Genomic DNA, 13,880 nt, shown 5'->3' with positions numbered 1-13,880 from the left:
TGGAACAGAGTGAACAAAGGGAGAAGCTGTTGAGGTGGTGGCAGGAGAGAGACAGATCATGCCTGTGGAGATGAGTAGGCCTGTAAAGATTTTAGGTTTTTAATCATAAGGAAACCACAGACCTTTACCGGGCACTGAGCAAAGGATTAACTTATGCAGAAAGGATTGTCTTGGCTGCTACATAAAGAAGAGATTGTGAGGGGCACACAGAGCATCAGGGACACCTGGGGACTGTCTGATGGTATAATCTAGGAAAGAAAGGATGGTGATTCAAACCAGGGTGCTGGCAGTTAAAAGCAATGAGAAGCATGAAGCAATGAATGCATTATGTCAAACGTTGCTGACAGGTCAAGTTTCTACAAGAGACCACTGGATTTGATGACCTCAATGAGAGCAGGTTTAGTGAAGGGGTGAGGGAGCAAAATCCTAACTGAAATGGGTTTAACAGAGAATGGGAGAAGACAAATGGAAGATAAAAAATGGCTTTTTAAAAGAGTTTTGCTCTTCAAAAAGTAAGAATAAAGAAATAAAGGCAGTAATTCATGGAAGAGATTAGACAAAAAGAATGTACTTTATTAACATAGAGGAAGTAATAGCATTACTCGTACGCTGACGGAAACGATCCAACAATGTGCAAAAATTGTTAGAGCTATGTCCTTGAGTTTTCAAGAGAGACTTTAAGTAGAAAGCATGGATCAGCAGGGTGAAAGACAAGAATAAGGTGGGTGCAGATGGTAGCAGATAGTTAGATCTGGTGGTAGGACTATGCTGACATTCTCTTCTGATTACGTCCAGCTTTCTTAGGAAAGTAGAAATTAAAAAAGCAAGGTCTTACTACTACACCTGAAACTAGTATTACACTGTAAGTTAACTAACTGGAATTTAAATAAAAACTCAGGAAAGAAAAAAAAAAAAAGCAAGGTCTCCATCTGAGAGTAAGGACTGGGAAAAAGGTAATTAGATGTTAGGAGAAACGAGTGTGGAATAGTTGCATAGGAGAGCAAAAGAATGAAGGGACCAGCCACTTACAATTATGGGTGGCAGAATTATGAGCCCGCTTCTGAGGTTCCTAGAAGTGAGGACTAGGCAGTGACGTTGTGTGCTTTTCTTTAACCAGTTCAATAGCACAGATCAAGAATGGAATAACTGAAGTATAACCAGGGTTGTAGTTTTTGCCATGAAATCATGACAAAGTAAGAGAGGGGCAAAGTAGTCAAGCGTGTATGTAAAAAGCCATTACCAAAGACTAAAGAATTTAACTGGGTAAGAAGAAAGTGAAATCTTCTCAGGCGAAGAGAAGGATGTTGAAGAACAGTAAAAGGCAGAAGAATCAATAGACTGAAGATCCCAAGGAGTCAAATGATTATTGGAGTCAGTGCTAGAGGGAGAAAGACGGAAAACCGGAAGTGGCATGGGAGCAGAGACTTAAAATTACAGGGAAACTGAAGTTACTGATAATGCCAAGGTCAAAGGGATAACTTTGTAAGTAGCTGAGATATGGTGGAGGGTTAAGACTTTTGGAGGTGAGAAACTCAAGGAGCCAAGATCTCAGGATTCTGGAAGGATCAAATATGTGTATTTTGAAACTGCCAAATTATAAGGGAATGATACTGTCAAATGACAGTGATCCAGGAGCTAACATGAGAGGGAATGACCCAAACAGTCAAGAGAGAACAGCAACGAGTGGCTGCAGGTACTACACTGTGATCACATGAAATTAAAAACTGGAAATCCACAAGGAAGTATTATACACAAATGTGGAAGAAAAGAAAAAAACTTACTCAGGAGAGTTCAGATTGAGGCCTAATGTTGTTAAGTCACTTCCTAATGCAAGATGTACCATTCCTGGGTCTGTCTCTGCTGCCCTGATAAATGTTAACAGGCCAATCATTCCAAATTGGTCCGTCACCATCCCTTGAGGAATGTTAGTAACCCGACCTGGATAAGAAGAACATAGTAATTTTATCTTTAAGGAAAAAGTAAAGAAACGAATTCTGTAATATCTTTGACATATTTTATAGAGTCCCACCATCAGGTAACACCTGGATCCCTTTTTTCTGCTGGTTATTATTTTGCGTTGTTGAACTTTTATCTCCAGGGAATTTGGGTCCATCTGTACTTGAAGTTGTCTTGCCAGATGTATTCAAATTCTAACATGGAAAAAATTAAATGTGACATTAAAATTTGTTAAGTGCAAAAATTGAGTACACATATTAGTTACCTTTCTATTCATTCTTTATTATATTTAAATTGGTAGTATATTATTACCTGTTTTTCAAGTTCTACATGAAACTTTTTGTTTCCACAACTGTGCCATGGTTTACAAATAAATCCTGTATTTTACACATTTGGGTATTTAAAGGACAAAAATATATGAAAGATATTCTTATATATCTCAGATCTTCAGTCACAGAAAAATAATCTTTATCTCAGAACTATATGCTTTGGGATATACTTCAAGTTTCACTCTTCAACACTTTAATTTAGAAGAGAAATATTACAGTACATTGCCTATGATATCACCATAAAAACCTCCAGGATAAGTTAGAATATATAAACTTTTAAAATTCATATTTAATTCTTACCCAGTAATCTTCTTTATCAACTATTTTAACAATACATACAAACTCCCATCACACACACAAAAAAAAGCTATTTTCAGTGAAATGTGGAAGAAATAAAACACATTCGTTAAGTCAGAAAGAGGAAGCTGAGTTGGCTGAATCAACACAGGAATAAAAATGTGTATAAAGATTCTTCAAGGAGAAAACTTACTCAAGAAAAACACAGCTCCTTAGAAGGCTATAATATCAAACTTCATGGGATCCAGCTGACAGGGACTACAATAAAAGTCTAAATTAACTCTGAGAAGTTCAACAGAAATTTGCAAACCTATACGAAATAGGAAAAAAATAGGCTATCTTCTAAGTTATAAAGGTTTTCCACATTCTTCAGAAGTTAGATTATTACAGATATTCAAGATAAACAACTTTGTAACAGTACTTAGTAAGTCCTTAATATAGTCTATAAAACTGTTAATACAAGAGAAGTCTGAAGGGAAAAAACTACATTACTCACACACATAATTCTCAGTTACTTACAGATTTACTGTCATCATTACTTGACGTTGGATCTTTATAGCTGGAACCAGGTAATGCTGGAAAATCTTCATTGTGTATTGAGAAGTCCTGGGATTGCTCATTTGCTGGTTTTGTTACCATTCCCACTATGTAATGAAAATAATCCAGAAAATTCTAATTCATATTTATGCTATTTTACTACAAATTATAAAAAAACTAAAGTTTCCTCATACTAACATACCAAAAGGATTTTTTATTACACTATGAAAGCACACTTCAAAAAATTAGTATTCAGGATAATAATGAAGAACTATATTTTTATATACTTGATTAATAACTCAATATACAAAATAATACAAGGGAAGTAAGTGGTAATCCTATAATTCTAAATCTAATGTCATATATAGATGCTTAAAAACAATTTGATATTGGTAATAGTTATTAAAATTTTTGGTTTAAAGCTTGACTTAAATATTTGACTAGCTATTATAAACACCAGTTAATTGTCAAATACAAATGAACAAAATAAATTTTAAAAGAACATGTCAGTATTCTACTTGAAAGTGACTTACAGAGTGAGCAAATTGCAATCAATTATAAAACAACTCCATATTATTTCAGATTTTCTTGGACTCCATGTAATAGATGTAAAACATGCAAGAACTGGGAAGTAATCCTCCCACTATACTTGGCATTAGTCAGGCCCTTATTGGAGAACAATATCCAGTTTGGGGCTCCACAATTCAAGAACGATATGGAGAAACTAGAGTTGGTCCAAGGAGAGCAACGGGAATGATTAAAGGGATGAAAAAATGGACCTATGAGGAAAGGTTAAAAACATTAGAGTCTGAACTGAGAATCAAGTAGCTAGGTACTCAACTTCCAGGGCAGATCATTTTTTTTTGTTATTTTTGAAAGACTAATTTGGAAACTTTAGAATACTAACAATATATACTCTCCCTTCTCCACACACTGTTAATTTATATTCATATTCTGAAAGGCACAGAAATCCTTCTTGGATGAAAATGGGAGAAACCATTATCTTAAAAAAGTTATGAACTGATGCTTCTAAGTTCATTGTTTCTGCTACTGATCTCTATCAGATTCTCCCAAAAGGAAACAACTATGTGCAATGGGTAAAGAGAATACGGCTACATTGTTGTTACATAATTTTCACGTCTAAGTTGTTATTGCACACATTTCATGCCCTTCCTTTTCATTTGGCCAAATCTCTTAATTATTAGAGACAGTGAGAAAGGGCTTTAATTGTGACCAAGAGTCTACATGAACTATCCATGACCCTATGAGCAGTTTTCAACAGAAGGCAATTGTTTCTCCCATGGGACATGTGTCAATGTCTAGAGACACCTATGGTTGTCAAAACGATGGTGGGGAGAGGTACTATTGGCATCAAGTTGGCAGAGGCCAGGGATGTTGCTATAACATTCTCTAATGCACAGAACAGCCCCCCACCACCCCCCATTTACAAAGAATTATCTGATCCAAATGTCAGTAGTGTGGAGGTTGAGAAACTGGCTTAGGAAAAATATTCCATGTAAGGTTAGTCATTACTAATCACCAGGAATGCAGGAATGTATTCTTCAAAAATGTGTGATGAATTAAGAAGAGAAAAGGCACCTTAATCATTATGGTACACTTAAGGCAGAAATGCCAGATGAAAACCTCTGAATACCAATGAACATTTCCTTTTGGGTTTCTGTACAAACTGTTTCCCATCTAACTTTGCTATCATGGTATTCTGGAAGGAAAATGCACTTTGCATATATCAGCTTTGACGAAATTATGCTACTCTGATTAGAAAACATATTGTGTGTGTGTGTGTGTGTGTGTGTGTGTACAGACATGAACATGCATATGTACACAAATGTGTATGTCTGTGTGTGTGTGCACAATGGAAAAGTTTCCATTAGCCATTATTAGAAAGCTTAATTACCATAAGGAGCTCTTCCAGCCAAGGGGTTTATTAATGGAGTTGGGTTACCACTTCCTTCTCTTCTGTTTCGGTCTGCTAACGCTGGAAAATCTGAAAGGTCCAATCCTGTCACATTTTCGCTTCCATCTAAATAATGAGAAAGAACATTATTGGTTCTACAAACATTTTATTTTATTTTAAATAAGCTCTCGGCCCAATATGGGGCTTGCACTCACAACCCAGAGATCAAGAGCCACATACTCTACTGACTGAGCCAGCCAGGCATTCTGTACAAACATTTTAAAGGGATTATTAAACACCAACCATCGTATAATTTGAAATGACAGTACCTTCTTCCTAAAGACACAGCACTGTACTAAGTATGTATAAGTGTACATTAAACACTTGTGGACTTATTTCATGCAAAAGAATTTCATGAATAATTCAGCAAACAATATGTAGCTAGCATAATAAAAACCCCAAATCCTAGAGACTTAAGATAGACAATAAGGAGTTAATGTGGTACATTATTTCCCCTGTGAAGGAGGGTACTCTAAAGTTATAGCTCTCTTGTTAGCTAACAAGAGAGAGACCGTTGTGATGTAACTGTTCTTTTCATTATATCCAAAAGCAGAGGTAGTATCTGGATGCTTGGAGCTTTAGTAACACACAGGTGTGATAATGACAGTGCCTCTTGCAAATGACCAGAATCATATCTGAAACACAGGCAGTGGGAGCAGAAACTCTAAGGACTTCTGTCCTGTGATCTACTTGTCCCATACACACGTATGTGTGTGCAAGTGTGTGTGTGTCTGTTTCTGCAGTTGGGGAGTATAGCCAGGTGGGGTAGACACAATATAAATAGGGTTCCCATGTCTGGCAAGAGTTTGGGAAGCATGGAATATGATGCAAAGCCCAGAAGATTATATTACCTATTGCACAGTAGGCGCTCAATAAATATATTAAATGAATAAAATTAATTTTTGTTCATTTTAAATGAAAAAGATCAGCCTGAAATTTAACCTAATATTTCTACTTTGCCTATTTTTTAAAGATTTTATTTTTAAGTGATCTCTACACCCAACATGGGGCTCAAACTCATAACCCCAAGATCAAGACTTGCATGCTCTACTAACTGAGCCAGGTAGGGGCCCCTCTATGTTGCCAATTTTAATCATCCCCTTAATTTCTTCTCAACTTTTATTACTCTATTATTCTTACAATCTTATATGCTTAATTTTTGAAGAATTTAATTTTCTACCTTAGTTTTAGCCTGAACTATAGGGTTTTTTTTAAAAACTTTGTTTCATCTGATGTTTTCATGTTTTATAGCATTTTTAATTTATGTGGCCTTTCAGTTAATTTTGAATTTTTCTCCAAGTTTCATAATTAGAAAAATCTCAGAAACTAATTACCTCAAGATTACTTTGTTGACAGAAAAACAACACACTCTCATAACAATCCAACTCAGGTTATAATTTAAAATTATGAAGAGTAAATGATAAAATCATATCTACTGTTTCTAAACAAACAGCAATTTATTAATTTTTAATTTAAAAAAGATACTACTACATAAAAAGACCAACAGGACAAATTTATAGTGTTTCAATCTACAAAAGTTATCTTTCTTGAATTATTCTATTATAGTTAGTTATATAGTTATAAATTAACCAAAAACTTTGAATATGTATTAACTTTCAATACACATCTTCAGGTCCTCTAAGATGGAATTTAAAATTGCCATGCTATCTGAGGATTTTAACCTAAAAAATACTTAATAAACCCCCAAATTTGAATTTTTAGGTAAAGACTTGGAGACAATTTTCCTAAAAATAGTTAAAGTTTAGTTAAAACTGAATTTTAAAAATAATTTTAAAATTTATGGAAGTGTGGAAAAGCATAATTCAGAATATAAGATGGCATTGTCAGACACACTGTTACTTTATGGTCCATTTAGGAAAAAAAAATAACTTGCCAATTAAACTATGATACATAGTCTGATTTCAGAGATAATAAAATATGAAAAAATTGGAACATTTCAGAAACAGTGGGAATATGGTACTTCATATCATTTTTAACACCTTGAACATAAAACTATAAGTTTTAAATGCTACAATTTGGAATTTTAAAGTCTAATTTGATCAATCTACGCTGCTACACATATAATACCACATAAAATTAAAAGCTCATAGTCACAAATGACATTTCATTACTAAATCTTGTCTGATGCTTCCACATATGCTTCATTTCACTGATCATTCTTTCCCTTCCACTTCCTTCACATATATTTCTCTCTGAATGATCAATTCATTTTTGCTCCTATGACCGTAACAACGTCCTTTATTTCTTTTCTCTGGAAAGGGTCTGGAGGCAAGGATGGAAGAGGGTGAAATCTGAAGCAGAATAGCAATTAAGCCTCCTGTTCTCTTCTCTCTGAAGCAGTTGATAAAAGAAAGAAACCAATGGACTGCAGGAATTCAAAATCAGATTTCTCTGTAATTAAATTCTGAACTTTACATATAAAACTGGATAAAAAATCCAAGGGTTAAATGCCAAAATTAGTATTATTAAAATTATTAAGAAAAAGTTGTTAAGTGCTCCAATAAAATTTTAAAGGTTTCTTCAATCTGGGTCCCTATAACCAGAATGCTGTAACACTCAACCTAAATTAGACTGTAGTGACAGGACTGAGGACAGGAAACGCTCTTGAAGCAAAAAAAATTCTGAAGCATAAATACAGACTAGGGTAATGTTCAGGGGCTTTCTCTAGGTATTAAGGAAATAATTCTGAAGTTATAACACTATGCTATTACCACATCAAGTGAAAAAATATATTTAAATATCTCTCAACTATTCACTTGAATTAAACCCTATTCCTGTCAAATTCTCACTAAATTAAATTCTACCAGTTTAACACAAAAATCTAGTAATATTTTAAGACCAGTATGTTGAATTGCTTCATATTTCAAAGATCTACCATATTTTTTATAGGGTACTACCTCCAGAATAAGCTTACCTGTTCCATTAAAAATGTTACTTGATAAGGAGTTATTCATTCCAAATGCCTGATTCCTGTTCATTCCAAATCCAGACATACTGGGTACATAGAAAATAATTTTAGATATACAGTAAGAGAACACTAACTTCCAGATGAAGAAAAACAGAAGTGTATACTTTTGACCTCCTCATATAAAACAACAATATGTTTAAAAACAAACACTACTTTCATTTTTCTGAGTTTAACCTTTATTTGAAAATGTTCCTGAAGTCCCTCCATGAATAACTGAGAACCATAATGTCTTAAACAGATGAATTAAAAAACAAAAAGCAAAGAATGTACACATAAGTCTGGAGGAAAACAGAGATTAAGGGCACTATTTGATGTGCTTGGAGAACCAACTTACTGGATACACTGGTAGAAGTAACTGATCTCAAAAACATGTAGTTTAGTGTAAAACTATTATTCCTGAATACTTGTGCTCCTTCCACTACTGGTAAAGTGTGCCATTATTGCTTTCCATAAAAGATCTTCTTTCATACAACACAGTCTTTCCCAACTAGAATATAAACTCCTCAGATACAGGGTCTGTGTCATAGTCATCTTTGCATCCTCTGCCTTTAGTCTTCAGGAGGATACACAACAGGCACTCAATAAAGGTTCAGTTTACCTGAATTAAGCGATGTTTTTCTTTAACTGAATTTAGTGCTCTAAAACACATCATTCTTATCCAAATATAGTTTATCTTTCAGCTACTTAAAAGAAAAACCAAATCTCTCCATAGTGCCCTCCATTCTAAAGCAGTGCACAATTGGTACGTGGTAAATAATTACAAACGCCTCCCTTTTTTGCACAAGCCTAAACATGAGAAAACAAAAACAAGTCTGAACTTAAGGCAAGGCCAGAAGTAATTAAGAATGTCAAAAAGAGCTGTTAATGCAAATTCTACAATGAAAGTAGGCATCTTTACCATCAAATAATCTGATAAAAGAGTGTATCAGTGTTATGAGTAGGGTTAAAGTGTTTGAAGATGACAGGGTTTTTTGTTTTTGTTTTTTCACCTAAATCTGTAAAACTAACTATGGCCAAATAGTGTTTTCACAAAATCTGGAGCTGATCAAACAATACTCTAGAGAAGAGAAGGAAAGCCATCAAAAATACTTGTTTCATAGCAAGTGAGCAATGTTGGTGACCTAGGTACCTTCACACATTGAGTAAATACTAAGGGATGAAAACATTCTGTAACAAATACAATTTACCAAAACTAGTAAGCAGGGTTTTAGAAACCCATGTTTCATTGACAATTTATAAGCAATGTATTTTTAAAAAACAATTAAAATGTGAAAAAATATGGAAAGGCAAAAATATAAACATACATTCAATGAACAATACTGTAAGAAAAGATGTGATAAAGCCCAAGAAGTGTATGATTAGGAAGCTATCAAGGAGATAAGAATTTTGATAACCCTTTATGATAATAATTTTTTTAAAAAAGTAAAAGCAGTAAAATTATTAAGAGAAATACTCATAAATCTAAATAAAAGAACTGGAGTTTATGGGATGAAGATCAAACAGGAAATGTGTTAATAACCTATTTGAATCCAGATTTTACAAGTAACAGATAAAGTGAATTAAATGGGTAAGATGATAGCAAATAGGTCAAGATCGTTTTTCCTCCCACAGTTCCCCATTTTTTTAAAAAAATGGCAGACTTAAATGCTATTTTTGCAAGATACAAAGCCTTGTACTGTAGTCATCACTCTCATATAAATTATCTGAACAGCTTAAAAATCTTAAGATGGACAACTGGTCTTCATAATGTCATTATTATCTGCATAGTAAACATGCAAATGGACAGTACAAAAAGGTGTATAAAGCACACAGCTCATCTTGTTTTAAACCCCAGGACATGACACTATTTTCAAATATTGTAGATGTAGTCTTAAAAAAGTCTCTGGTTACTAAGTCTCCAAACCACCAAACTGAGTTTTAGTTGAAAAGGTACTGAACCAAAGCATAAGTGAAGCAAGGCAGTAATAGTCAAACATATCCCTGGTAGTATTCATAAGTCTGGAACTCTTACCACATTAAGTGGCCAGCCTCATTTAACAGAGGAAGGACCTATCAATAAAAATTTGCCTGGTGGCAACTTAAGAACAATTCTTTTCTAACAACAACAAAAAGCTTTAATGTGCTTTCTACAATCAAACTGATTTTCAAAAGAACATGCCTTTAGTTTGGGGAGGTTAAAGTTGTAATGTGTAACAGAAAGAGAATCTTTGGTCATAAAAATACGATGAAACATACTTATGAGACAGAAGCCAAGACTCAAGAAACAGAATGTTGAATACGAAAAGGCAAATCTGAAAACACCCAGAAAGACAATTATACACATTATCAATAAACATCTTACCTGTTCACAGTAAAAGGCTGTCGAGAAGGCTGCTGCTTTGGCATACATATTATGCTTGGCGAGCTTCTGTTGGGGCTACCTAACCCTGAACTGCTCATGCTATTTGTCCTGCTAGGAATTCCAATGCCCTGACCAACCTGGGAGTGGTTCATCATATTCCTAGGATTCATAGGCAAAATACCCCTGAAAAAGAAGTCCATTATACTAAATAAGCTCTCTACAATCACTCATTAAAATTCTCTGTAAATAATCAATCAGCCTGACCCCAGAACCTGAAATACACTTTCAAATTACACTGCTAATTTTCATTACTTATTTTGTCTGGTCATTCTAGCTCTTTGAAAAGAAAAGTAAAACCAACAAGAAACTGGGTAAATTACGGCAGAACTAATGTAAGGTGATATTTAAGAGGAGAAAATTATTGCTGTGACTATGATATAAAATAATACAAATGTATTTCACACATATATTTAAAATAAGTTCATTCGAAATGTATGCCATTCTATCTTCTTCATGCTAATATGCATCATCTATGTAATCTTGTTTTGTTTTACTCACTAGAACAATGAATGTGTGTTGAGGGAGCAATAATCAGAATTATCTGAGGAATGATTTTAAATTACACATCCTCTTTTGAGGAAGAGAGCTGGCTTCTGATAAAGGTCCCCAGGTGGTGATTAACCCTTGATACCCACCCAGCTGACAACCAGTATGCTAGATGCAGGATAAGAACATCTTACACTATACTTATCAATTTGCAATGAAATAAAAGGAGCATAGGGTATTAACTTTCTTTTCCTCAGTGAAAGGCACTGAACCAGAAAAATAATTAGTTATCTTATTAAAAACTAGAAAGTTGCTTACTCTACAAAGATACATTTTGAGAAATATTCTGGTCCATCAATAAATACCTGCTTGGAGATGGAGGCGTGTGAAGTGACATTGTTGGTACCCCTGTTGTTGGCGTGACGTGGCTCGGTAACTGAGTGCCTTGTGATAAGCTGCGATTTAACTGAGGGGTATTGTTGCTCATCCCCCTCATTGGAAGGCCTAGTGCACCTATTAAAAAAATTCAGAAGAAGGAAATTCATTGCCATCAGGAATGAAATTGTTATCCATCTTCTGGAGTTGGCAATTTAAAACATTTTTAAATGACCTAACATGTAATATAATATGCAAGTTTTAAATGGATATATTCAATTCACTCCAAATGGAATCTGATTTTAACAAAAAGGTTCTAGTCTGAAATTTAATATTATGAATGGATATCGCCTTCATATTTGTATCTTTCATATTTCTATTTTACAATAGACTATGTCTGCCAAAGGTTTTAACAAATTAGATGACTTATGTCTCAACAAAAACATTTTGTACAAATATGGCTTTAAGAAATTTGCAGTTTTATGTTTTTATGTTTTAAATCAAAACTGAGGAACACAGACATTTAACCCCACCTTGCTGATGTAGCTTTAATTTTTATATGAGCCTTTTAAAACACATTTAAGAAATCTCTACTATTTATACATACATACTTCTCAACATTACAATTTTTACAAATCTAACATAAAATGTCAGCAACTGTTAAAAAAAAAAAAACTCAAGCTGATATAAGAGACAAGAATTTAAAACATTTAAAAGTTTCCAAAGTACAATGACCCTGTATATAATTATCTCGTACTTCTGGGGCCACATGCAAGGATGCATGTATTCCAACAGGCACATTTTACAGACTACTGAAGTTTTAGCATTCAGCTACAAAACAGAAAAAATTAACTGGGATAAACTTATTTCAGAAACGTCTGACAGATTTCCTAACTTCTGTTAATGTGAAATATAAATTATTAATTTCTTAATGATTCAGAAGTTATCAGGGATATCTGATATTCTAGGTGTTTAGATTCTCTGCCCTTTCCCCATTCAGATTAAGGATGTCCTGCTGTCACCAGTTATCACATCTGCCTATGAATGCTTCCATCTTCCTGACCCACACTTTTTGGTGCTTTCTATTTCTAGTCAGCTGTGAAATTGCCTGTCAGTCAACTAAACTTACTCTGAACTGGAAGTTAAATAAAAGTGATAAGATGGAGAGAGCTAATGAATACACAGATTGCTTTAGTGCTAGGGATTTAAAGTGACTCTTTTCTTCCCTTTTTGGTCTAACTTCAGGAGCCAGAATTTCAAGGACCTGAATATTTTGAAACTATAACCTCCAAAAAATTAGAGTAAATATATTTTCTGAATGTTTTACCTCAAGAACTTTTGCAAAATTTATCTTTGGCATAACAACGTACTATCTTCTATCCCAAGGATACCAGTGGATCACAAAGATTTCACGGGAATCTGGGGGCCTCAGTACTTGGCTTGTAGCCTAATTTGGCTTCCCAAGTGAATGAAGCCAATAAACCCACTCAATATATTCTATGTGTACTCTTTTCAGACAGGTTCCATGAGGAACAGAGGCTGGTTCTGTTTTTCTTTAGGTGACATGAAGGGAACTAACTGGCTTAGATTTTATGTTGGTGTAGTTCACCATATGTATGTATGGTCACTAAAAGTTTTGTGACCATTAATATACCGCTAGCTGCAGACACTTTCTCTGAATCAGGACAAAATAAGGAAAAACAAGAGATTAAAAATCAGCCATATAAGATTTCTTCAGAAGAAATCAGTCTTTTCCTTCTCTTCATCCACTCTAGTTTCCCTCTAGGCCCTCTAGATGCTCCCATAAGGAACCATCAAAGTGATACTTTTCATATCACTCATTCAACAAACATTTATTGAGTGCCTCCTATGTGCCAACTACTGTGCTAGCTGCTGGGGATACAGCAGTGAACAAGACAGAAAAGGCTCCTACCCTTAGGGAGTTTACATCCTTCTCCCCAAACATGCTGTCCTAAAATCAGCAATAGCTGTGAATTAACAACAGGAATGTGTTTCACACAATTACTGACCACCAAGAAATATTACACAATTTTAGAGCCAGAAGGGACCTTAAAGATCACCTAGTCCAATGTTCGCATTTTACAGATGAGGAATCTGAGCTCAGATGAGTTAACTGACTTTTCCAAGGTGACACAAAGAACCAAGACTAGAATTTAGATCTCTTAACTCCTAGTGTTCTTCATGGAAACCCTATGCGAGCCCAATATAACACTAAGTGAACATGAACACTCTTTGTGAGTATCTACCAATTTGAGACACCTCTATTTTTTTTCTTTTGCCTTACCCCCCCAAAATATTTACCTCTCTTCAAAATTTTTCTAAGCCTCCATCCCTTCATCTTTTCCCTCCATCTTCTTTCTTCCTGTCTTTATACCTGTCAAGTTTTAGTTCTAATTTTACTTTCCCTTTCTTTTTCACTCTTCTACTTTCAGCACTATAAATAAACATACACTTTCTAAAAAAATCAAGTATCCTTTGGCTCTTTTCTAATAATCAGTATACCTTACTAAAGAC

The 13,880-nt window shown here is 34.4% G+C and overlaps 1 protein-coding gene across 3 annotated transcripts in view; it reads right to left on the bottom strand.

The window, feature by feature from the left end:
* CNOT2 (CCR4-NOT transcription complex subunit 2) overlaps window positions 1-13,880 on the bottom strand; it is a 130,419-nt gene that overhangs the window by 12,495 nt on the left and 104,044 nt on the right. For all 3 annotated transcript variants that reach the window (XM_003989040.6, XM_006933889.5, XM_019835217.2), the window contains 7 exons: window positions 11,336-11,483; window positions 10,425-10,607; window positions 8,030-8,109; window positions 5,035-5,160; window positions 3,102-3,226; window positions 2,030-2,150; window positions 1,782-1,938 (listed from right to left, as the gene is read on the bottom strand). In XM_003989040.6, coding sequence (XP_003989089.1) covers window positions 1,782-1,938; window positions 2,030-2,150; window positions 3,102-3,226; window positions 5,035-5,160; window positions 8,030-8,109; window positions 10,425-10,607; window positions 11,336-11,483 — 940 coding nt within the window. The remainder of the gene's footprint in view (window positions 1-1,781; window positions 1,939-2,029; window positions 2,151-3,101; window positions 3,227-5,034; window positions 5,161-8,029; window positions 8,110-10,424; window positions 10,608-11,335; window positions 11,484-13,880) is intronic.

Source organism: Felis catus, chromosome B4 (assembly GCF_018350175.1).
Source record: "Felis catus isolate Fca126 chromosome B4, F.catus_Fca126_mat1.0, whole genome shotgun sequence".
Classification (NCBI taxonomy): domain Eukaryota; kingdom Metazoa; phylum Chordata; class Mammalia; order Carnivora; family Felidae; genus Felis; species Felis catus.
The sequence above is the reverse complement of the archived record's forward strand: the minus strand, read 5'-3'. Positions and strand labels throughout refer to the sequence as shown.